The 26,781-nt window shown below is 42.4% G+C and overlaps 1 protein-coding gene across 3 annotated transcripts; it reads left to right on the forward strand.

Moving 5' to 3' along the window:
• The first annotated feature begins 5,716 nt into the window (after window positions 1–5,716).
• LOC136478249 (uncharacterized) lies at window positions 5,717–25,610 on the forward strand. 3 transcript variants are annotated; one of them, XM_066476608.1, is made up of 11 exons: window positions 5,717–7,003; window positions 7,638–7,805; window positions 8,048–8,179; window positions 8,277–8,428; window positions 8,567–8,836; window positions 23,412–23,542; window positions 24,321–24,438; window positions 24,520–24,612; window positions 24,689–24,766; window positions 25,088–25,178; window positions 25,269–25,610. In XM_066476608.1, exons 1-10 carry the CDS (start codon window positions 6,763–6,765, stop codon window positions 25,175–25,177), a joined length of 1,473 nt encoding a protein of 490 aa, XP_066332705.1. In that variant the 5' UTR covers window positions 5,717–6,762; the 3' UTR covers window position 25,178; window positions 25,269–25,610. The 3 variants fall into 3 exon arrangements, with proteins under 3 accessions (XP_066332705.1, XP_066332706.1, XP_066332704.1); XM_066476609.1 differs by having other exon boundaries at window positions 5,717–6,997; window positions 25,285–25,609; XM_066476607.1 differs by having other exon boundaries at window positions 5,720–7,003; window positions 25,285–25,607.
• The last annotated feature ends 1,171 nt before the right edge of the window (window positions 25,611–26,781 follow it).

A 26,781-nucleotide genomic window follows, 5' to 3' on the forward strand; every position in this document is an offset into this window, starting at 1 on the left:
TATACATCGGCCTTGGCTTAGAACCATCACCAACATCAATTTCTTCCAACTTATCAGCCGACATAAAACCACGTCCCAACTTTCCTTTGTTGCCATCGATAGGATTTCCCATTAAAAATTACTATGAGAGCCGACTGCTTGGATCAACTGTTGGCCCTCGCTGAAAACATTTACAGGACCTTCTTTTCACACTTTTCCGGAGAAACAATCAACGCCTTCATATTTCCAGTAGGTAGACTCTGTGGCAGCAACACTCACCGAATCATCAGCATGTACAATTTCAACATTATCTCCAATCCATTGAATGAGAATTTGATGCATGGTTGAAGGAATGCAGCAATTAGCATGGATCCAATCTCTGCCCAAGAGTAGACTATATGCCCCCTTGCCATCAATGACAAAAAGGTAGTAATCAGAGTTTTCGACCCAATAGTCAGCTCGACATGGATAGCACCTCAGGTATCGGAAGGATTGCCAGCAAAGTCCCTAAGCACCATGTCAGTTTTCAACAATTCTTCATTAGCCATCCCAAGCTTTCTGAAGGTAGTATAAGGCATGATATTGATAGCAGCCCCTCCATCAACAAACATCTTGGTTAAAGGCTTGCCATTGACATATCCTTTTAAATAGAGTGGTCTCAAGTGACGATTCTTGATTGGTTTGTCAAAAACAGCCTACTGCGTTAATACAAGATGAGCTATCAAATCCTGACATTCACTTTCATCAAAATCAGAGTACACCTCTTCTTGGACATCTTGGCTTTCGGGAGCTATAAACTCTGATGGGAGGAAGAAAGCCATGCAAGCATCAGCCGAAGGACCACATCCATCAGGCTTCTTCTTAGGACGCCATATTTGCTTTGTCTCAGTAACTTCCTGTTCCAACTCCCTATTCCTCAACCGTTGAACTCTTCTTTTCTGACTTTTCTTCAGGCCTGGAGGACACCACTATTCTTTTTGCCATACGTATCTATAGGAATCAGCTTCTTCATCATGCACCCTATCATGTATCCAACCTTGACTTGCAAATCTTTTCCTTTGCTGATTCTCAAAATCATCTATTTTTAGGCGCCGATCATCTTCAGGAACCTTTGTTCCAAGTCTTTCATAGACGGGACGGCGGTTGACTCAAGATTGCCTATATTTGGAGTACTGAGCACTACACTCCGGACAATTATTTCTTACAGGCAACCTCAAGCCTTCATTCCAACAATGCCTAAAGAACGAACAACCCCAATGAGACTACTCCTGTTCTGTCATATATTCTTCTTGCTCCCTTCGGTATACCTCTTCTTCATACCTCCGGCATTCTTCCATAAACCATTGCTTCTTATAGTATTCCTTCTCTTGCTCTCTCTGCCACTTGTTTAGCAAAATACGTGATGTAACTCTAGGTTTGGAAGTTTAACCTTTCTCGGTTCGGCTATTTTGAAACCGAACTCGTTGCTGCAGCTCTCTACTGGTGATTTGCCGATCCGGGTCAACAGCACCACTTTCCTTTGCTCTATCAGAAGTCAACACCTTCACCTTGCCTTTACCTTTGAGATCATTGGCAGAGACCATATTCACAGAGAAAGAAATCATATTTTGTGGAAAAGGCTGATCATCAATTTTCATCTTGCCATCAAACTTCAAATGTCCCTCTTGGATAGCTTTCTAGATTCGTATTCTGAACACTCGGCAATCATTGATAGAGTGAGAATTAGTGTTATGGAAGCCACAATACTTTTTGTCTTTCACTCCTTCAGGACGTAGCATGGGATGTCCTTCTGGCAGCTTGATGCGTCCTTCCTTCATCAATAATGCAAAAAGCCTGTCTGCCTTAGTAACATCAAAATCATAGGTTCCCTTTTGTTGTTTCAACCAACGTTGACTAACTTGAGTAGGCTCCTTTGCCCAATTCAACTCAGCTGCAGCTATCTCATCTTCATCAATATGCTCAGTCGTTTTATCCAGAAAACCTTGATACACCTCATTAGTGGCATTGTTCTTCTGAAAGCGGTTATCTCTCCTGAATCCTTGGGCCTGATTACTCATAGCTGCTAAACGCTGTGCAAGTTGGCCAAGATCATCAAACTCCATGCCGAACAACTTCTCCCTGATATTCGGCAGCATTCCTGCTATAGCTATTCTAGGTAGTTGATCATCTGGTAAATTCAGAGAATAACACATATTCTTGGTCTCCCTAAACCTGCGAAGATATTCCAATGGTGTCTCATTTGTTCTCATCCTCAGATTCATGAGGTCGACCAACTTCTTCTCATTAGTACCCGTGTAGAAATATGAATGAAACTTCTGCTCTAGCTCTGCCCACGTACCAATGGAATGAGCTGGTAAAGACGTGAACCACGTGAAAGCTGGTCCTGTAAGAGACAAAGGAAAATATCGAATCCTCCAAGCTTCATCTGAAGCAGCTTCTCCAAGCTGCATTAAGTACCGACTGATGTGCTCTATGGTACTAGTATCATCTTGACTAGAAAACTTGGTCAAATCCATTGGAGGCTTCACCCTTGGAGGTAACGCAACTCTGTTGTACCACTCTGGATAAGGAGACTTATATGAATAGAATTGATTTTTTGGCTTCAAGCCGAACTGATTCTGCATCATATCAGCCATCCTGTGCATCAAAACATCAATATCTGAATCCTGATTTCCTTGTACTTGCACTCTAGAAGGCAATCCTGAAACACTCCTATACCCTGGATTTGGTACAGCATTGATAGCATTGTAATCAGTAAATTCTTGATACCCATCTCCATACATATTCTTCTGCAACCTGTTTGATGCTGGAGAAACTCTATAAGCTGAAGGTGGCACTTCTCCCGTGGTACCAAATGTCACCTGGCTATAGGTGGAATGTGATTGCTTTTCAGTGTGGGTCAATCCACCTATATTTGAAGTCAACGCTATTTCTTTTCCAATAGGTTTCTCTTGATGCTTTGGAACATTGAAAAGTGTCGGTCCGCTGAGTGGGCCAACATTTTCTTCAAAGTATTTATCAACCATTGGACCAAAAGTACTGATCATGATTGCCCGAAAGGTATTCAGAAAAGTTGTGTGATGGTTTGTCATGGTTTCTCCCATGGCTTTATAGACCAGGGCTGCCATCTTCTGAGCATCCTCCTCTTCAGTGTAATCAGTCTGATGCGGAAGAAGAACCCTTGGCATTGACTGCTTTTGAAACACTTTATTGCTCTTGTTTTTGGAAAAAGATATCAAACACTTCCGTTGGTATTGCTCACATGCTTGTAGCACTAAATCCCTGTAATTATCTGGCAATTCTATCATGCTTACATCTAGAACATGATCATTGTTGATCTCAGACGTCATCTTGAACTAACAGATGGTCCCACCGGACGTGCTAAAAAGTGTGTTGACACAAAATGTGACACATTGTGCCTCACACACAGCAAGCCGGAAAGCGTGACTTCAATCGGGTTCCCGGGTGCTTCGTGATCCGGAAGCGTGCCAGTCAGTTTGACCTGAAAACTAACAAGGGATAAAATAATTAAATGCCAAACCGGAACATGTCGGGTAAGACCAGACAGTTCCATATATACGGCCCTGAAGTCACTTACAACGACATACAGCTATAGAGAGCTGTCTGCCAACAAGTTTATAAATCATTCAGCTAATCGTAAGATGAATGCACGTAAAGACCTAATTGTCGAATGCATGTGCATGGAAAGACATGTTTGAACAAGTGAAATTAATTATGAGTTAATGCACGACCAAGCTCAGCAATCTAGCCGAGTTGGGTTCCATGAAGAAGGAACATGCAAATAAACACGATTAAACTAATCTAAAACCTGCATCTGCCGCACGACACCTGGTTTCGTTAAAGCTTAAACGTAATTAACATACATGAACCCATGACATGTGACAATCTAGATTAAAATCATTCAGTCATTATGGGCATGCTATCTATTTGCAAAGGTAATATGAAAAGCAATGATTGTTGAAACACGAATAAAACCATAAGAGAGAGAGAGCCGAACAATATCAATCTAGATTGGGCAGAAGTGTGTTATAAATATATAAAATATTTAAAAAACATGCAACACTGGATAACTTAATGAATCTATTTAGATTTGCCATATCTAATAGAGCCGATAATTATCTTGCTTTCACTAAGCATATTGAGCAAATGCCTGCCGCACGGTATCTACTCATAAACCAAGCATAAGCAAAGACTTCCTGGTTGTCAAGCAAAGATCCTCCGCACGATCATTGAAGACTACTTGCATCACGTCTAAATCCACCGCATGATACTAAACATGATAGTAAGGTTGTCAGAACTTACGGAGGTCGACGGATCGATGACTCCTCTCGAAGAACTCGACGACACGACAAAAGGACTCGAAAGTTGGCACGGGGCCAGTTGTATTGATTTGGTTGTGAACCCCTATTACAATGGTCGAGGGTCAATATTTATACCCTAGACAAAACACGAGTCCTAGAAGACTACGATTTACAAAGGAACTTTTAAACAAACTTGGAAACTTACGATTCCTTACTCTAAACTCTCAGAGTCCTTTATTATTACAACTTTCATCTTTTCGATCGGCCTCGCCTGCCATCTTCTGCTTTCCCGAACGGAGTCACCGCCTTCTGGAGTAACCGACTGCACAAGCATTTAGCCGACCGCTTGTTTTGTTTGCCGAACACCCTTCTTCCCGCATGCGGGTCCACCTGTCATCCTCCAGAATCGACCAAAATCCAGTGTTAACATTTGTAAAATAGTAAACTTCTCAAAAAAAGAAGAGGCCCACAACAACCTTGCTATTTTACAAAGTTAGGTAACAAACATCCATAGTTGACTATATATGGCCACCGAGAATCAAGGGATAGCCAACTTTTTATTTTACAAAATCAAATAGCACATATGTTGGAGCCTATTTTTTTTACACAAATTCTAAAATGGTATCACAACAAGAATAGCTAAGTTGTTGGAGTTGCTATTACAACGACTTTTCTATGGTCAGCCAAACCAAACTAATGCCAAATCTCAGCCTCTCGTGGCGTTTGAATGGCGTATATGGTATGGGAAAGGGAAATAAGCTAAGTTACGAAGAGCACAATTATGGTTTGGATTATAGCTTGTTCCATTGTTTAGGAGAAGACGGGTTCAACTTGGTTGGGCTGCCAAAGTGCGTAATTTTTTTTTTTGATAAAAGTGGGTAAAAATTTTGGCCGGAGGAAAATTGGCTCACAGAAAACGCCGGTATCCCTATACGGGGATTTGGGCTGCCAAAGCAGCCTCAGAGGCTCTTTCGCTACAGTGGTTTTAGCTTCGGCTTCTGCAGATCAAACGTCTGTTTTGGAAAAAGCTTCGCATAGGAAATCGGTTAAGAGTTGAAGCTATTTTTTTTGTGTAGTAGAAGCTTAAAAAACGAGCTTCGTGCGACTCCTTGCTGTAGGTTTATGTCGTCTAGTGCGAAGAAGCCATTTTGCCAAATGTTTTTCAGAACGGCTTCAGCTTCTCCAGAAAAACTGCTCCTTCATAAAAGCCAGAGCCGAAGCCATTTTTAGAGGAGCGAGAGCCCCGACAAACCTGTCCTTAATCAGTTTATTCATTTAGCTGTGCTTTATCATAAACTATTGTAAATTTTCAACTAAAACAGTATTTTTCACGCACACAAACCGATCAACGGCCAGAAACGATATGAACCGGCCGCTGAATGATCCCAACCCTCATCCGAACCACTGGCGGAGCCACCCTAGCGGCGGGGTGGGGCGGCCGCCCCAGCTACCGGCGAGCTCGTCCCAGACCCCTGGACCCCCGCTTCTTCCTTAAACTCAGGTCCCCGGCGGCGAGGAGTCGCAAGCACGAGCAGAGCGACCTGCGCGATGCTGCACGGAGGAAGAAACCGGAAGATGGGCTTTTTTCTTCACATTGTTCAGCCCAATAGAGGTGAGAGGCCCGCCCACCTCGCACACTGCTTCCCTAAGCCCAATTGGCAACCGGTGGATTCGTTCCCCAATTCCCCAATTTGCAGCGACGCACCGACGCCCTAGGCGAGGTCGCGACTCGCGAGGAGTTGGTCGCCGCCCGCCGCCCACTGGCTAACAGGGCACCGCGCCACACAGACGCGGAGTGCCAGAGCGGCCACTCGCCCGCCACCACCCGCCGCTCGACACACCGGCTCGCCACCAGGCCCGCCCGGCGCCGCCCGGCGTCCCCGCCCGCCTCCTAGCGCTGTTGGCTTCTACTGCTCTGCTCCGATGGAGGGAGGAGAGGAGGAGGTCCATCACGAGGAGGGTGAAGGTGTATATGGATTAAGTGATCAAGAACTTTTAGTTTATTCTTCAAATTTGAGGTATGTGAACATACCATTTGTGATTGCAGCGTTTTTGTAATAATTGGGGTGATTGTAGTATGTGAATTTTGTGTGATTGTAGTATGTTAATAAGGTGCGATGTGAATGCGGTGCCTTTTGGTTTCTTTTGTCGTTGCAATTCGCCCCAGCTATAATTTTTTCCTGGCTCCGTCATTGATCCGAACCGCACACACCGCTCTTCTCTCCTTCCCATCCCGATCTCCATCGCCGCCAGCGACCTCCCCGCGCTGCTTGGCCGCTCTCCGCCGGCGCCCCTTCCTACTCCTCTCCAATCGCGCCGGCCCCCCCACGCCCTTTCCTCCTCGCCGTCGCGGCCGCGCAGCCCGTGCTCGGCCTCCGCCTCGCGCCATCGTGCCGCAGTCCACCGTCGCGCTTGCACTTCGCCTCGCCGTCGCGCCTGGTGTAGGCGGCGGCAGACGACGATGGATCAGAATGGTACGGGGATCGCCATCCCTACGAGTTCAGGAGACGAAGCGGCTTCTACTGCCGTCCACGCAACAAAACGCGCTGCACCGCCTGACACGCAAGAGGGAACTGAGAAGAAGAGGAAGAGGAGGAGGGGGTCGAAGAGGAGGAGGATGGCTGCCAAATCATGGTTCCCACCTGCAGCTTTGGAGAAGAACACTGATTGTTCCCTCTCTCCTCAAAGGAATAATGGTAAAGGTTAGGATTTTGTGAACCTTTTCGAATTATTCTCCAATTCGCGTTGTTATCTTGATGAATTTCTGTTTTTGATTTGTGATTGATAGTTTAGTATTTCGTCAACAAGGAGGTGTTAGTTTTCATCAATATGTTTCAAATGGTTCTAGTTTCGTTATGATCAATCATATTGGTGGTTTAGGACTAGTCATCACCAAAACAGTGCTGCTGTCCAGATAGGGTTTAGGACTAGTCACCAAAGCTGTGCTGCTGTCCAGATATGGTTTAGGACTAGTCACCTCAACAGTGCTGCTGTTCAGATAGGGTCACCACAACAGTGCTGCTGTCCACATAGGGTTTAGGATTAGTCACCAAAACAGTGCTGCTGTTCAGTTAGCCTGGACGGAAATCTATTTGTCTGTTTTTGATCTAGTTAAAGACATAATTCATCCTGGCCACCCAAATAAACTTTCTTGGAATTTTTTGTTATAGATATCCACAATGTATTTGTTTATCTTATATTCGCATTTAAGTATATAAATTAAAAGGTAGGCTCAGAACAATAAGTAATTTATAAATTTATTCAAATTTCGAGATACTGTATGAATTGGACATAGTATACTCATGATATATACTCCTAATTGAATTTGCTTCACAGGTTCGAAGGATACCGATTCCTCTGACTATAGCTCTCCACTCCGTCGCCCCAAGCCTCTACTCGTGGAAAAAACAACTAGCAACGGGGAAATAGTGTATGAGTACAACTCAGATCAAGAGGTTGTGGATGCCTATCACAAAGATCTTGACAAGTACCACAAGAAATTGGGTTTGTTCGCTTCTTTTTCTCTCCTTATACCTAATCCACCAGTTATTTTTCTTTTGTTCCTTTACACCTACATGTCTATTCAATTGTGTTTTTTGTCGAGTTTATATATGGTTCTGATGCATGCATCTACCTATCCACCAGTTATTTTTCTTTCGTTCCTTTACACCTACATGTCTATTTAATTGTTTTTTTTTGTTGAGTTTATATATGGTTCTGATGCACGCTTCTTGTAATATGTGTAGCTCGTCAACAACAACTGCCCACTCTTAAGCCATACAGTTGTGCTCTAAATATAACTGATTGGGATAATCTAAAGCAGAAGAATGCAGTCCTAGACGTTGCTGAATCTGTGCTGCGCCTTTCTTCCTCTCATGGTATTAATGTCTCTCTCATTTAGTTTGTTAATTAATAGATGCAAATCCATATTTTGTTATATTAATTAAGTTTTTTTTACTTTGTATTGATTTTTAGATGGCAAAGAGATCAATAGCTGTAGTGGTATTATCATTGAGTGGGATGAAAGTGATCAATCTGCTATTGTTGTCACTTCTTCTCGGATTATAGCCACAAAGGTATCATTAGATGATTGGGAGGATAACAATGTTTACGCTCCCAATGCCAAGGTAAATAAGTTCTTGGATATCTGGTCGATATTCTGTTAGTTCTTGGATTTTTGGTCGATGTTCCGTTGTTCTTTATGTTGACATGTCTAATCTTAGGCTAGCGTTGTTTACTTAATTGCTTACATCTTTTTTTTTCAGGTGACTGCTCACCTGTTAGATGGAACCACATCTGATCTGACATTATTGTACTTCAGCAAACATTATGAAGTTGCCTTCTTTAAGGCTATGGGAGCTTCAAAGTTACAAGTTGCATCATTGGAACCTGATCTCGAGTTTGGTAGTGAAGCTTGTGTGTTAGCGAGGGAGAAAGATTTTGGATTAATTTGTAGGCGGACGAAGATACTTGCACTGGATCCTTGTGACCACCAAAGGAATCACTATCTATTTATTGGTGGCTCAATTCCTGAGGTGAGAATATCCTTAATACTTGATTTCAACTTTATTTTTAATTATATATGCGTGAATGTAATGCAATGTTATCAGAATGTATGACCAAAGCTAGCCGTATAACCACTGATCAGTCACCTTATCGAGACTAGTTGTCGGTCGGGGTTGATTAGTTGGTCTAGTCGGACATTTAGTCGCTAGATGATTGATCGGGGTTGATTAATCGGTCCTAGTCGTTCTAATCGGCTCTTAGCAGTCAAGTTCCCAGAACACAGGGAACGTGGTGCGGGAACATGGTACGCGTTCCCAAAATGAGGAACGTGATCCTGGAACGAGGGACATGTTCTAAATTCTTGGAACGAGGAACATGTTCTAAATTAATTTGGTCGATATCACTGAATGCAATAACACAAGTTTTCATCAAATTTAAAACTTAGACAATTCTGAAATAATAGGGATAAAATAGTAGATAACTGAAGTATTGAACTCTCCACTCTCCAGCTAGACTACAACAGTGCAACCTGCAGCCTATCTAGTTTTCTAATCCTGGATCCTGGTTACTAAAATACTGAATTACTAGTAAATAATAAGTCCTTGGAGAAGGTGTTGATGCAAAAGTGGATCTGCAAACACAAAGGGCTAATACCCGAATCGATATCCAAAGCGTGCCAGTCGATTTGACCTGTTAATCGACAAGGATGAAGATACGAGCACTTTGGTCCTGACAACAGCGATACGTCCGGAAGTCACGGCCAAGAGGTACTCACACGGAACTCGAGAATCGCCGAAGGTCGCACTGAAGCTATGCAACTCGCCGAATCAATGAGAACTCGTAAAAAGGAAAAATATGCAAATTGACGAAGTCGCCGAAAAGTAAGTAGATGCAAATAGGAGTAAAAATTGGTTTTGATATTGATTGATCCTTTATTACATTGCCCCCAATCTATATTTATACCCTGATCTAAAGAGATAACCAAATACAACTAGGACACCAAGTCCATATCTAAGGAAACACGTGACTCTTACATGAATCGTACTCTAACAAATATAGAAAAGGAAATCAACTCCTATCTATTTCTCTGTCCGCCTCAATTACGATGGAAATCTCACCGACCTCCTTTCCATCGGCATACTTCCTGTTTCATCGGCAGTAGTCTTCAAGCCTTCCTTCATCGGCATCGACAATAACATCCTCAACCTTATCGGCAACGCCCGAGTCTAAATCAACCTTTCCATCGATCACCACCATTCATCGGCAACCATCTTTACAAGCTGATTTTCATCGGCTGTCAGCGTATACAGTAACTTTCATCCTGCCGATTAGCCCACTCTGATCATTTTGACACGTGCAAAAAACGGTGTCAACACATGCCCCCCAATTTCGGAGTATAAAACCATTAATGCTCCGAAATTTACTCCAGATAACGTTTGCCTTCGCCCAATTACCGTAACTCATCCTTCAAGCCAAAACTTGATCTGTTATCAAATCTAATCAAATCCAATCCTGATTCACGCACCTCAGTAAATATCGCACAATTGCCAACCACTCTTGCCCTGATTATGGTTAAGATACCGAAACAATAATCCATCGGCAAGATCCTAACATAATAATGCCGCCATTTTCAGAATTAAAATATCCTGTACCGAGATCTCTTCCAAGTCATGATTACTTGCCATCAAATCATCTGTACAATCCCTTGATTATCGTGCGAACAGTTACCATATCCATCTGAACCACCTCGATCTACATGCGCGCGGCATAGAGATAAGTCCAGAATACCCCTACTCCAAGCGGTTTATAAATAGATTTCTCCGGAACGCTCGTCTTCTACCCTCAGACTCCAATCTTTGACATTCTCTCTTTCCAGCGGCGACTCCGACGAACAACTGCGCGACCTCAACCAAAAAGAACTTTTCTCCAGCGTCAACCTCGAGTCTCCGGCTCGTGCCCCCATCTACCTCAAGATAATGGCAATCAACTTCGACGTCCCTGCGGTTCGTTCCACTTTCGTTACCTTTTACCTCGATTCCTCTGGTCTTTGCGAGTTCATACAGTTGGTAATTTTTTCTCTTTTCTTTTGTTCTTCGGATCCTCTAAACTTAGGAACTGCGCAACAAATTAGTTATTCCAATCGATCAGTCGCATGTCCAATGCCTAGGACCAATGGGCAACCCAGATCCAACTGATCTGATTAATGCAGAGGTTAACAGAATCCCTTTTAGAGCCTAAAATTTCTCTCTGAATTTATGGAAAGATACATTCCGATCTTGGTCCAAAACCACCAAAGGGTGGAAAGATTGGTACTTGAGGGTCAATAGGTCGATGTAAGTACACTGGGCAGAACGGAAGCTAGACCAATGCATTAGGCTATCCATTGCCGATATGCAAAAGAACGAGTCAATGATGATTGCAGCTGCTTACTTCTGGTCAGACACAACAAACACTTTTATGTTTGGACATGGTCCAGCTACTCCCACACTTGCCGATATCTACATGCTCACTGGCTTGGATATTTCAACTGCCGATGAAGGCTCCATCTATAACAGAAAATTTGAATATAGGGTGAATACCCGCAACATCGGCGGTTGGACGAGATACATTCAAGAATGCCAGAGAACCGGGACAGTTAACCAGAGGGAACATGCCACATTCTTGAATATGTGGCTAGAAAAATTTATCTTCTGTGGTCGATCAGTAGGACCAACCAACGCCTTCCTCCCCGCGGCTGAACTCTTGGCTAATGGTGTAAGGTTCCCTCTTGGCCGATACATTCTGAGCTCCACTTATCATCTTCTTCATCAAGTGTCTCAGAAACTTTTGCTTGGCGAACCCATCGGCAACTTAGGAGGCCCGTGGTGGTTTATCAACATGTGGCTGAATGTCCATATGCACAAACGTTTGCAATGGGACTTCTTTGCCCAACAATTCCCACGAGAAATTGCTGAAGACCACGTGCTTGGGGACGAGGAATCGGCAACACGCTCACCCCTCAATTTTGGTGAAGCCATAATTGTCCTCCCTGGAACAGAGGCCAATAAAGACCAGATCGGCAGATTCTTCCAAAGCTTCTACAGTGGTCTTTCTCATAATCATAGGGCCTGGGTACCTTATATTGACGAAGAAAACATATTCCCCTTTCTTTTCAACTTTGCCGATGACACTCTGAATCAGGATAATGAACTCATGATGACCATCATTACTCCCAGGGCAATCCCAGTAAACACATTCGGTAGCGGAAAAAACACCAATATCACGTATGAATTTTACAACCCATCGGCAGTATCCCGTCAATTGACTTTTGGGCAACTGCCAATCAAACTTTGTTTTGCCGATGTGATTAAACCCAGAGAAACAATCACCTGCGGAACAGATTGGAGCAGGGTAGTGCGACTCTCCCCCGATGTCGATACTACAGATGTCGATATATCCGTCTGGACGCCAGTATCTTTCATCATTGAATCATATAAGCAATGGTGGCGAGAGTGGAGGGAACAACTGTTTGCAACATCTGCTCACACATATCGGCACATGATCGACCCTGAATACGCCATTCCTAATGACGCAGTAAGTTTCTTTTAACTCCCTTCTGCTTTTTCCTTTCATATATCGGTAACTAACTTTCTCGTAACAGGTTAACAACCCAGCACCATCTATGAGCAAAAGTGGAAAACCCTTCGATCTTCGGCCTGTTTCCCCGATATCATCGATCGGCTACAACGCCCCACCTTAGCTGCTTTGACTCACCAGAAGACCCGTGCCAAGACTATCACCTCCAAGTCCAAATTGGCTACAGCTAGGGCCACTCCATTGGCTGCTGCTACAACCCTGATCAAGGCATTCAAGGTAACAACCCTGTTTATTTCTACTCATGCCGATTACAAACTGTATTAACATTAATCATCAGGGTGTAAGAGCCGCTGCTGGATCGTCATCGATAATTCCTCCGACATCAAGCACCACTACTTCTGACAAATCTTCAGAGGTATTCATTTGATTTTACATTTTATCTGTTAAATATCATACCTTACACTTGTTTTGCAGCAACAAATGGGTACATCGGCAAGCATACCAGATGTCCAAGCTCCACAACCAACAAGTGCCGATGCCCCCCAGCCAACCGTTGTTGAGGCCTAAGCAAAGCGCAAAGCCTTAACAGATGTCGAGGCACAGTCAAAACAACAGAAGTCCATGCCGATCCCCACATCTGCCCCAATGTCTGCAATCCGGCCAGAATCAGTCGATGCAACTGAGCAAGCAGTTAATCCTCCTGTACAGGACATACCATCTGTCATCATACCCCAAGAGCCAACCACCGATGAGGCCACAGAGGATATCCCATCGGCAAGCTCAGCCGATCCTCCACACGGCATACTCTAGGCTGCTTTCTCCAGCCAAGTACAGAAAATTGCCTTGAAACAGGTAAGCCGATTGACCTATTCGATTTATAATATTCATACTTATCCTTAACTGACCTCTTTTTCTTTTTCTCAGGAACAAGACTCCCCAAACAGCCTATTTTCCTTTGTCATTGACGTTTTTGACGATGATGGAGAGGAAACAAGTTCTTCCCTTGCACTGGGAACAATATCGGCAGAAATTAAGTCCAAGTTGAAAGCTCTCCTGAACTTGTTACAACAGGATACCGCCCAACTGGTAGATGACTCAGACCCCGCAAAGGCAATTTTCAAAACAATCCGTGGCCAGGTCTCTGCCAATGTCGAAGAAGTACTCTTCCCAGCAGCCCATTTAGAAAGCCGCCAACTGTAATATCAACGGGCTGCTCAACGCATTGCCGATAGAGCAGCTCAGACTCAACTCAAAGAAGAGATGCTACAATTGAAACAGATTACCGATGAGAAGCATAAGGGCATCGGCAACTTGCAAACTTCGGGTGCTGAACTTAAGCAGAAAATCTTAGATTTATCGGTAAAGAGGATGGCTCTATTGGCTGAATTGAAAGAAGTCGAGGCAGCCTTAACTCATGCCCAACAAGAAGAAAGCCAGCTACCCAATGCCATCAAGGCCCTTCAGCAAGAAAGAGACATCCAGGCTCACAAAGCCTTGGCCATGAAGAAAAAACTCAAGCCTGTGGAGGATGCTGCTGATGAAGACATCAAAGAAATGAAGGAAGCCGACCAGATTCGCCTGCGTGCGATATTGGCTATCCAATCCTTGTTAAACTTGTAAATCTTGTCTATTGCATCGACACTTTATGAGACATTGACATCCTTGTATAATTCTAGCCGATAGGACTGTTATCGGCACTTATACTTTTATGCATCCATCCAGATACTAGAGTAATATTTTTCTTTAAATATTTTCCATTTAATGCTCTGGGAAACACAACCCCTTCGAGGGTTTCTAGAATATATGCGTTACCAGGAACAGACTGATTTATCCGATATGGATCTTCCCAATTAGGAGACCACTTTCCAAACTTTGAACTTTTAGTTTCAATCGGTAAAATCAATTTACAGACCAGATCTCCACCGGCAAACTCCTTTACCTTCACCTTCTTGTCATACCATCTGGCTACTCTTTTCTTATTTTCTTCGATGCTAATTAAAGCCCTTAACCGATGACCCGCCACATCTTCCAACTCATCCTTCATAAGAGTATCATAATCATCGGCTGTCAGCTGATATTGAGAACGTATTCGCCTAGAGCCAATTTTAATTTCCCAAGGTAATACTGCGTCGTGTCCATATACTAACTGATAAGGCGTTACTTTGGTTGCACCATGACATGACATCCGATATGACCACAAGGCTTCATTTAATACTGTATGCCATCTCTTAGGATTTTCTTTAATTTTGCGTTTAATGAGTTTGATGATCCTTTTGTTAGAAGCCTCAGCCTGACCATTAGCTTGAGCATAATATGGAGAAGAATTTAAAACTTTAATTCCCATACCTACAGCAAACTCATCAAATTCTCCCGATGTAAACATAGTACCCTGATCGGTAGTGATAGTTTGAGGAATACCAAATCGGTAAACAATATGCTCTTTCACAAAATCGATCATATTAGCCGATGTCACATTTTTTAAAGTAATTGCCTCAACCCATTTTGTAAAATAATCGGTAGCAACCAGAATAAATTTATGTCCTTTACTCGATGGCGAATAAATCTGACCGATGAGATCGATAGCCCATCCCCGGAACGGCCAAGGTTTAATTATAGGGTTCATAGCCGATGCAGGCGCTCTTTGAACATTACCAAACTTTTGACACCCCTGACATCCTTTAAAATACTTAAAACAATCTTCAAGAATAGTCGGCCAATAGTATCCATTCCTTCTGATCATCCACTTCATCTTGAAAGCCGATTGATGCGCTCCACACACTCCTTTATGAATTTCACCCATCAAGCTTTTCGATTCATCACTGCTAACACATCTAAGTAAAACTCCATCTATAGTTCGATAATATAATTCATCATCGAGGAGCACATACTTGGTAGCTTGGAACCTTATACGTCTTTCAACCTTTTTATATGGATCCTTTAAATAATCGACAATCTCCTTTCTCCAGTCATCGGTATCGACCGCCGATGTTAGCACTTCCTGAATAGGCTGATACCCTGAAGCATGCTGAGCTAGTCGATTAGCCTCTTCATTATGCAGTCGAGAAATATATTCAAGACGAAAATCTCTAAACCCTTTCAACAATTGCAAACATCTTTCATAATACGAAATTAAAACTTCACTTCGGCATTCATAAATCCCAGCCAATTGATTTATAATTAGCATAGAATCACCAAAGATTTCAACAGCATCGGCACGTATCTCCTTCAGCAATTCTAACCCTTTTATCAAGGCTTGGTATTCAGCCTGATTGTTTGTCGATGTAGCAACAATCAGCAATGAAAACTCATACTTCCTTCCTTGAGGTGAAATCAACACAATGCCGATACCTGCTCCTTCACCACATGTGGACCCATCGAAGAAAAGTGTCTAAGGAGCAACCTCCAGAGAGTCCACTGTATTACAATGCTGAGTGACAAAATCAGCCATAATCTGCCCCTTAACTGTCTTAGTCGATTCGTAACGTAGTTCAAATTCTGATAATGCTAAAATACACTTGTCGATTCTACCATTTAATATCGGCATCGACAGCATATACTTGACTACGTCGTTTTTGCATATAACCGTACATTCGGCAGATAACAAATAATGTCTTAATTTGACACAAGAAAAGTATAAACACAGACATAATTTTTCGATGGTCGAATACCTTGTCTCAGCATCCACTAATCTTCTGCTCAAATAATAAATAACACGTTCTTTCCATTCAAATTCTTGAATAAGAGCTGAACCGATAACGGTATCATCAGTTGACAAATACAACCTGAAAGGTTTCCCGTGTTGAGGTGGAACTAGCACTGGAGGATTTGTTAAATATTTCTTAATTTCATCTAGGACTAACTGCTGCTCAGCTCCCCATACAAATTCCTGATCGGCTTTCAATTTAAGTAATGGACTGAAAGCCTTGATCTTACCCGACAGATTAGATATAAATCTTCTAATGAAATTAATCTTACCGATCAAAGATTGCAATTCGGTTTTATTGGCAGGAGCAACCACCTTGTTAATTGTATCAATAGACTTTCTACTGATTTCGATGCCCCGTTGATGCACCATAAAACCCAAGAATTGACCTGCTGATACACCAAATGCACATTTATTAGGATTCATCTTCAATCCATGCTTCCTTGTGCACTCCAGTATCTTTCGTAGATCGGCTATATGTTTTGTGATATCTCCAGACTTAATCACTACATCATCAATGTAGATCTCCACTAATGTGCTGATGTATTCATGAAAAATAAAGTTCATAGCTCTTTGATAAGTAGCGCTGGCATTTTTCAAACCAAACATCATGACTATCCACTCAAACAACCCTACATGACCTGGACATCTGAAAGCAGTTTTGGGAATATCTTCTTCAGCCATGAATATTTGATTGTAACCTGCATTACCATCCATGAAGCTGATAATTTTATGTCCGGCTGCAGCATCAATCAACAAATCAGCAATCGACATTGCATAGCCATCCATCGGTGTGGCTTTGTTAAGATTCCTGAAATCAATACAAACACGAAGTTTTCCATTTTTCTTATAAACAGGAACCACATTAGAGATCCACTGCATATCGACACTGCCGAATAAATTTCGCCTCAATTAATTTAGTTATTTCGGCCTTAATGTCAGGAAGTATATTAGGGTTGCATCGGCGCGCTGGCTGCTGATGTGGCCGAAATCCAGATTTGATAGGTAATCGATGTTCAACTATCGATCGGTCTAATCCAGGCATCTCAGTATAATCCCAAGCAAAACAATCTTTATACTTTTTTAACAAATCAGTTATTTGCTGCTTACACTTGGAATCTAACTTAGCACTAATAAAAGTAGGTCTTGGCCTATCGCCATTACCAATATCTACTTCTACTAAATCATCTGCCGATGTGAACCCACGATCTAATTTTCCATCATCGGCAAACCTATCCATTAAAACTCTTCTTCGGAACCGACTGCTTAGATCGGTGGAATTTCATAATCAGCCACTCTAAGGAATTCTTTTTCCCAAACTTCTCCTGATATGCATTTAGTTTGCTCATAAATATCTGATTCTGCCGATGCGATGATATAAGAAGATTCATCAGGGACAAACTCAATCTTATCCCCAATCCACTGTACGAGGCATTGATGCATTGTAGAAGGAACACAACAATTAGTATGAATCCAATCCCTCCCTAGAAGCAGATTATATGCACCCTTGCCATTAATAACAAAGAACGTCGTCGGCAAGGTTTTGCTGCCGATAGTCAATTCGACGCATACTGCCCCTTTAGCCGGTGACACATTACCTTCAAAATCCTTCAACATCATATCAGTTTTGGCCAAGTCTTGATCTCCCTTACCAAGTTTCCGATACATCACATAAGGCATAATATTAATCGCAGCCCCTCCGTCGATAAGTATCTTAGATACAGGCTGCCCATCAACTCTACCTTTCACAAACAAAGCCTTAAGATGTTGTCTCTCGTCATCAGTAGGTTTCTCAAAAACAGCCATCATTGCATCTTGTGTCAACTGAGCTACTTGATCAGAGAGAATAACTTCTTCCTCATTATCAGATAGTGCCAAAAACTCCATCGACAACATGAATACCATATTAACATCTGTTGATGGACCTTTATTTTTGTGTTTTACCTGCCACTGCTGATGACCGGACCTCTCATTGGAGGAATTTTCCTCTCGGTATAAATCCTCCTGATGCTCACGTTGCATCCTTCTTTTCTGTGTCTTTGTCAGACCCTCCGGGCACCATCGAGGAAACTTGGTCTTCCAAACCGGCTGATAACAGGTCCCAGTTGATTCTACACGGCGTATATTAGGGTCCCTGTAAAATATTTCTTCATCGGGAATTCTTGCGTTTGCCATCTCCTCAAGCTCCTCTTGATTCCTTGGAAAATATCTAGCGCGTTTACCAAGCCTTTCATGTACACTAAGTCTGCCCCTCAGCCGATCATGCACTGATGCTCTGCCTCTGATCGGCTCATTGATAAATAAACCCTGATTGCCAGGTTGCAACCTCCTTTCTGACCGATTGACCCCATAATAACCATTGCACTCAGGGCAATTTTCAACAGTTGGCAATTTAATACCTTCTTCCCAGCAATAGATGAAAAACGGGCACCTCCAATGATTTTTATGCCGATACCATTCTTCCCGACGTCTCTCTTCTTGCTGTTGTCGATATCGGTCCTTACGCTGACGCCAACCCTCCTGCTGCCTTCGATGGGTAATCACAATACCAGGTCGAGGAGGGTTTTTGGAACTATTGCTTTCTCCCAGCAAACCCTTACTTTTTGCATCATCGGTAGTTATCCGATGTTGGGGATCCACTGATGCGTTTTTCTCAGCAGCCTCTGACGTCAATACCTTGGTCTTCCCTTTGGCCTCCAACATATTTGCTGGAAAAGGGTGTTGATCAATTTTCATCGGCTTCTGGGCCTTGGAAGTACCAAACTTAATTCTCCCAGATTCAATAGCCGATTGTAATTGTTGGCTAAACACCTTGCACTCATTTGTACTGTGTGAAGTTGCATTGTGCCATTTGCAGTACAAGATCTTCTTCAACTCTTCTGCCGATGGGATCAGATGATTAGGTGACAGCTTAATTTGGCCCTCTTGAAGTAGAAGATCGAATATCTTGTCGGCCTTGGTGATATCAAAGGTAAACTTTTCTGGTTCTTTCGGACCAAAGGGACAATATTGGCTTTTTATTCTTAACCCACTCAGCTAAGCCAATAACTGGTTCTTCATCAGAATCAGAATCTCCTACTTCAACAAATGATATTTTTTTACTCCAATTCTTTTTAGGTTCAAAAACCCTAGTATCTTGATCAGAGATCCTTTGCACAAGATGACTGAGGCTTTCAAACTCCTGAGAAGCATATCTGTCTTTAAGATGTGGCAATAACCCTTGGAAAGCCAGATCGGTAAGCTGCCGATCATCCAGCACCAGACTGTAGCACTTATTTTTTACATCTCGTAGCCTTTACACAAAGCTTTCTACCGATTCATCATTACGCTGTCTCAATTTTACTAAATCGGTAAGCTTCTTTTCATGGATTCCAGCAAAGAAATACTTATGAAATTATTTTTCTAGATCAACCCAAGTAATAATAGAATTTGGTGGTAATGAAATGAACCATGTAAATGCCGATCCAGACAAAGATGATGAAAATAATCGAACTCTTAATTCATCTCTGCTAGCTGCCTCTCCGCATTGAATAATGAAGCGATTGACGTGTTTCATTGTTGATGTATCATCTTGCCCAGAAAATTTAGTGAAATCTGGTACCTTGTACCGATTTGGGAGAGGAATTAAATCATATGCAGGAGGGTATGGAGTCCGATAAGAATAAGTATTGACCTTGGGCTTTATCCCAAACTGATCTTTCATAATTTCTGCTATCTTATCGGCCCAAAAAGCATCAGCCTCCTGCTGACGAACTGGCTGAATTTCTACGGGAGGTGCCTGCTGATATCCCTCCACATATCTTTGTGGCCCACGATCTCCAGCAATTGGCATATTTGCCGTTACTTGTGGTCCATTAACCTGTTGGAAAGGATTCATCGGCTGAGCTGCCGATGCTTGATTCTGGAAACCAGCTTGCATATGACCTTGTTGAATCCCTGCAACCTGCTGATTTTGCTGAACTGTATGTTGAACAGGTAACTGTCCTGACCAACCATTATTAGAACTCATCGGTACAAAACTTACCGATGGCTGATAATTTGCTGATATTGTTGATAATTATAACCAGCTTGAGACATGAACTTGAATTGGGTGTTTGAACCAAAGGCATCTGGAAACCTCCTGGAGTTGGTTGCACAGTAGTTGCTGTGGCATATTGAGGCACTTGAGCCATCGGCGAAACAGCCGATGGTATAGGAGCTTTTCCTACTGCATCAAACACTTGAGGTAACCCAGGATTGAAAGCAGATGACTCCGGAGGCATACCATATCTTCACCAATTAGCAGGAATTTGGCTATTCTGAGACACAGGGCCTGACATAGCTGATGCCGATAGATCTGTATTAAGCTGAACTCGTCCTCCTGGTAGTACCGGATCTGATCGTATCGGTGTAGATTGAATATTAGGTAAACCTGCCAATACTGGAGGAGAAGTAACTTCTGTACCCACAACGGCCGAGGGAGCCGATGGAGTTTTGACAGATGTCGGCTCTAGTTGGTGATAGGCAGGCCCAACGTAATGCGGTGACGCTTGTCCTTCTTTGAGAGTTCGAACCACAGCATTATGAACAGTATTGGACAACACATTGAAATGATTAATCAAAGCATGATTTACTGCAGAATTAACCATCTCTTGAAGTTTACCAGGATTGGAATCAAAGGTAACCTGCCGAGGCAACGGCAAATCTTGCTTCTGGATGACTTGTCCACTCTTGTTCAGGCTAAACGATTTCAGACAAAGCTGCCTGTATTCTTCTACAGCATTTTCCATAGTCTGCCTCTGCTCTTCCTTAAGATCTTCTTCTGATACCGCGATAATGTTCCCTGAATCGATCTCGGAATTGAACATATTGATCGGATTGATTGGTCCCACTGGGCGTGCCAAAAGATGTGTTGATGCAAAAGTGGATCTGCAAACACAAAGGGCTAATACCCGAATCGATATCCAAAGCGTGCTAGTCTATTTGACCTATTAATCGACAAGGATGAAGATACAAGCAATTTGGTCCTGACAACAGCGATACGCCCAGAAGTCATGGCCAAGAGGTACTCACACGGAACTCGAGAATCGCCGAAGGTCGCACTGAAGCTATGCAACTCGCCGAATCAATGAGAACTCGTAAAAAGGAAAAATATGCAAATTGACGAAGTCGCCGAAAAGTAAGTAGATGCAAATAGGAGTAAAAATTGGTTTTGATATTGATTGATCCTTTATTACATTGCCCCTCAATCTATATTTATACCCTGATCTAAAGAGACATAACCAAATACAACTAGGACACCAAGTCCATATCTAAGGAAACACGTGACTCTTACATGAATCATACTCTAACAAATATAGAAAAGGAAATCAACTCCTATCTATTTCCCTGTCCGCCTCAATTACGATGGAAATCTCACCGACCTCCTTTCCATCGGCATACTTCCTGTTTCATCGGCAGTAGTCTTCAAGCCTTCCTTCATCGGCATCGACAATAACATCCCCAACCTTATCGGCAACGCCCGAGTCTAAATCAACCTTTCCATCGATCACCACCATTTATCGGCAACCATCTTTACAAGCTGATTTTCATCGGCTGTCAGCGTATACAGTAACTTTCCTCCTGCCGATTAGCCCACTCTGATCATTTTGACACGTGCAAAAAACGGTGTCAACAGAAGGCTACAACCAACAATGCAACATGAAATCTCGTAATCTCTCTTTTTGTACGCCTGTGCTCCTGATGTCCTTGTGCAGATTGCAGACCTGTAATCATATAGGGTTCGATTGGTTGCTTGGACTATGATAGCCTGCATAAGGGTCCAGTATTAGATATCTAATTCAGCATAGTCTTATGCTTGTCAAGCAAAATGAAATGTGAAGCAAATCTGGTTTTCTTTACCTTGGACAAGTCCAAACGAGAATTACTTCTGAACATTGCTTGACAATGAGAATGGCCATGAAAAAAAGGTGACAATAGCTTTCCCCGTCTTGTATGTCTTTAACATCCATGGAAATTTGTCAGCAAAATCCTTGAATATTAAATTCAAGGTGTGAGCAACACAAGGGGCCCAAAAAATGTGCTTATGCTCCTGTAAAAGATGGAAGAAATCATTACCTACACAGTAGATAGTACCTATATGCACAATATATAATATAGATTATCTATTAAAGTGCCACTTACTTTCTCAATTTCCTTGCCTGCTGCTTTGCGATTCGATGCATTATCTGTTACTACTTCAAGGACATTTGATGGTCCAATTTCATCAATCGCTGTCAATAAAAATTCAGCAATTTTTTCACCATTGCATACAAGAAGCATGAACCTCGGCTGTTCGAGGCAATCACATTGATCAGTTGCTTGTTTTTTATATTAGTCCATCCTTCGGACACAACAGAAACACCATCTGTCAACCTATTTGAAAGAAAAAATAAGATAAGAAACTAAGATATTATATAGCACTGATTATCAATTGATATGATTAATAAATTTAATAGCTTACCATGTACTTTTGATTGCTGGTAGGTCATTCTCTACTCTTCTTTTGCATCTAGGAGAGTTGTTCTTGCCTTCTCATACGAAGGGCCTTTATAACCCTTGGTAGCATTTCTGATGGCTGTAACCAAATAACCATCTTAGGAAATTGAGGACTTCTTAAGTATTTCCAAATCTGCTATATCCCTTTCTGCTATTCCAAACGCGCTAGGCAAGAACTATATGTTCTGGTCACAGCGACAGTTTTTGAAGATTCTGAGTCCTACTCAACTTGTTTACCATTTTCCCGTATTGCTTTGCACTTCTTGGGATCATTTTGTAGCACATTACAGCGTAAAATCTGTGCCTTTTGGCCACGTTTAGGACCAATGAGATGAGCACGAACTCTGGTTATGCTACTTTTGAATGTTTTCTTGCAATGCTTGCACTGTCATTCCTTTGTTCCACCATTGTTCTTCCCTTGTGGTGCACCACGCAAGGTTATTTCATCAAGAAGAGGATTTCTCTTACCACTGTTAGTGTTAGATGCTTCTGAATCTTCTTCCTCAACACCATCAGATTTGCCTTCATGCTCCCCTTCATCCACATGGTCGGTAAAGAGCAAAGGCCTTGCAAGCATATAGTTTCAACAAGATTTGGTAAACCAAGAATGTCGCTGAATTTTAGCGTACAAATTCTTGGACAAGATGAGTATATGGTATTTATTACACAATGGTAATCTTTTCGGCGATTCATGGTTCTCTTTTTTTCCTGTTTTCGAGATTTGCTCTGTTTTTCCTGTTTTCTTGATCTATTGCTCTACAGATAAATAAACTTCTTTAGTGTGACTTAATCTATATTCTTCTATGCAGTCCTGTACTGGAGGATCATTGGCAGATTTCAACCGGAAAGTTGTGGGGATGGTTGTGAATGCCTTACCTAACTTTGCCTTTATTCCTAGCTCCATTATCATCAGATGTTTGCGATTGTGGCAAAGTTTCAAGTACGTATTTTAGTGTTTCTCTTAATTCTTTACTTATTCGTGCATTGCTTTTAATTTTTAATTTCCCTACAACAACAACAACAAAGCCTTTAAGTCCCAAACAAGTTGGGGTAGGCTAGAGTTGAAACTCAGCAGAAGCAATCAAGGTTCAGGCATGTGAATAGCTGTTTTCCAAGCACTCCTATCTAAGGCTAAGTCTTGGTATATTCCATCCTTCCAAGTCTCCTTTTATTGCCTTTACCCAAGTCAACTTCGGTCTTCCTCTGCCTCTCTTCACGTTACTATCCTGGCTATCCTGGCTTAGGATTCCACTACGCACCGGTGCCTCTGGAGGTCTCCTTTGGATATGTCCAAACCATCTCAACCGGTGTTGGACAAGCTTTTCTTCAATTGGTGCTACCTCTAATCTATCACGTATATCATCGTTCCGAACTCGATCCCTTCTTGTATGACAGCAAATCTAACGCAACATACACATTTCCGCGACACTTATCTGTTGAACATGTCGTCTTTTCGTAGGCTAACATTCTACACCATACAACATAGCAGGTCTAATCGCCGTCCTATAAAACTTGCCTTTTAGCTTCTGTGGTACCCTTTTAATTTTTAATTTCCCTAAATGACTAAAAAATAAGCCAAAATAATGTAAGCTAGCTACTACTCAGTTCCAACTATTTTTCGAAGTCTCACAATTTGTAACCAATTGACCATTTGGTAGTATTATACCAGTCTACGAAATATGTATTTAATTTAATAATGGTGTGATAATGTGGTATAGGAAAATTGCTCGACCCCATCTTGGTTTGAAGCTAAGGACTGTTCAATTTCTTGACATAACACATCTCGAGCAGTTATCCCGCGATTTTAAAATCAAGGTTGGTCTCATTGTTGGAAAGGTATGCCTCTTTGTTTTAGTTTTGTGAAACTGTTGTTTAATAAAAAATATTTATGTTCTAATGCTTGTAAATTGTCTTTAGGTGTCTAGCGAATCACTTGCTGAGAGAAATGGTTTTAGAACTGGTGATGTCATCTTTAGTTGTCAAGGAGAGTCTGTTTCGACTATAAGTGAGGTATAAAATTATTTGTCCTTATAACTGCGAGACTTTAGTGAATTTTTTTTTAATGAAGATTTTTTTTCCTATTTAGTTTGAAGGTATACTGTTGGATATTTGTGAGAAACAATTTAAGGAGGGTAAGGGTCTGAACGATGAAGTGGATGTTGAGGTAAGCTTGTTGGCGAGTTATGCTCAAATTAATTTATTCTTTTGCTAGCATATTATCTTGTATTGTACATTACCAATATGCCATTTCTTTGATTAGCAATACAATAAGATATGTACTTATGTTTCAAGCATAAATGTATATATGCTATCTTTTCTTTAGCCAGCTTATGTTTCCCCTATCTTTTCTTTAGACTGTCCTCTCAGCAAGGAATATGATATTGAACTTCAATTTTAGTTTAGAATAATATGTATATGCTATCTTTTCGAAGCATTCTTGGATGACGCTATCATTTGTTTTGAAATTTTTCCTTTGCTTTTACAGATTGGTGTCCACAGACTGCGTAGTCCTGCCATGAGGAGAATGGTCACTTTGTCTGTAAAACTTTCGCATTGTATGGAGGCCTTTGATTAAGGTAATTATTGTTTTTCAAGCAGTTGCAATTGTCTTGATCGCCTGGATCTGATCACAATATTTCTTTTTAAAGTATTTTGTTTCTGAAAAGGTTCTTTGCTCTGCAGTAATCTGCAGGGTTCATGAAGAAGCTGTCGCATTTTGTGAACTGCTGGCAAATGTCTGAGTTTGGCTGACATTTCTGAGAACTGCCCCATTGTGAATCAGTTTGGCTCTATAACTTGTAGCTGATCGTAAACCATGCAAGCTCTAGCGATAGACAAAGACACCAGAACTTGTATCCTACTTCTTGCCTGTTGCTTATGTCATGTTTGCATACTAAATTGTTTATGCTGGGATTTTATAAACCAGAGAAACCTGACTGCCTGTTTCAGGTTTTGGGTTTATCTGAATTTGGTTTTTTTTTCCTGGAGTATTTTTTCAAGTGCTATGAGGAACATACTCATGACAAGCTATTGATACTCCCTCCGTCCCACTAATATTTGCACATCTGGGTTCTGGCGCGGAAACCAAGAAGAAGGTAAAATTACGAAATTGCCCCTACGAAATATCTTCCACCGCCGTCTTGGTCGAGCTTCGCCCAACACCCAATCCCAATCCAATCCAATCTCCGGTCCATCTACCTCCCCTTCTCACTGCTCGCACCGCATCGCCGCGTCCATGACATGCCGCACCTCTCCACCGCCTCCTCCGTAGAAGTCGCATCGATGTCGCCCTTCCCTCGTCCCCACGCGCCATTGCCCATCTCCGCCTCCTCTTCCACAGTGATGCGAGTGTGCGGAGTGGACAGAGCTGCCTGGGCCACGACGTCGGAGAGGTGACGGAGGAGTTCGACGGTGGCAGCGTGGTACTGGGCAGTGCCGGCGACAGGGCCATCGGGCCGACGCCGCGGGTGCTCGTCGGCTGCACGCGCTCGCCCCCCACGCAGGGCTGCAACCGCTGCACGTGGCCTTCGCGCTGGACGGCCACTGTAGGTTGGGTGGAGGCCGTCCGGGGAAGGGGAAGGAGTGGCGCGGAAGGCTGAACGGGAGAATGAAGCTGCGTTCCTGTGAACGAGACGAGGAGCTTCTAGAGAGCTCACGAGAGCCTTCGAGTCCAACGAGATCGTTGGTTCTCTCCTTTTTTTTATTTGTGACATAAATTAATTAATTTTTTATTTTTCTGATCTCACCTGTGGCTGGTATAGTTTGATGTGATCGTTACAGGTGACCTTTATTTTGGGAAAAAACTTGAATGGTAGGTGTAGTTTTATTAGTGGGACGGAGGGAGTACCAATTTGTAACCGAACCGATGGGATTTCTCTCGAATTCTTTAGATTGACTCAATTAGGATGTCAAAGACGCGAATTCAATAAATAACACCCCTCCCAGATGCGAACAGATATAAACGGGCATGCTGTGGCTCGCCGCCATTGCCACCGGACGGATTGAGTGTTTTGATTCTTCACGACGCTTCTCTTCAGTTTCTTCCTTCTATAGTATCTGCAGTAAGGTTCCAGCTACTAAGGACGCGTTTCGATTCTTCACGACGCTTCTCTTCAGCTTCTTCCCCTTCTATAGTATCCGCAGTAAGGTTTCTAGCTGCCAGGGACGCCAATTAGACCC

This window comes from Miscanthus floridulus, chromosome 8 (assembly GCF_019320115.1).
Source record: "Miscanthus floridulus cultivar M001 chromosome 8, ASM1932011v1, whole genome shotgun sequence".
Lineage (NCBI taxonomy): Eukaryota > Viridiplantae > Streptophyta > Magnoliopsida > Poales > Poaceae > Miscanthus > Miscanthus floridulus.

What these genes read in the sequence shown, in the direction of transcription:
- LOC136478249 (XM_066476608.1), top strand. Translation starts at nt 6,763, where the DNA reads ATGGATCAGAATGGTACGGGGATCGCCATCCCTACGAGTTCAGGAGAC. An exon ending in CAAGTACCACAAGAAATTGG is followed by an intron (nt 7,806 to 8,047) that starts GTTTGTTCGCTT and finishes TAATATGTGTAG; the next exon opens with CTCGTCAACAACAACTGCCC. An exon ending in CTGTTTCGACTATAAGTGAG is followed by an intron (nt 24,613 to 24,688) that starts GTATAAAATTAT and finishes TTTCCTATTTAG; the next exon opens with TTTGAAGGTATACTGTTGGA.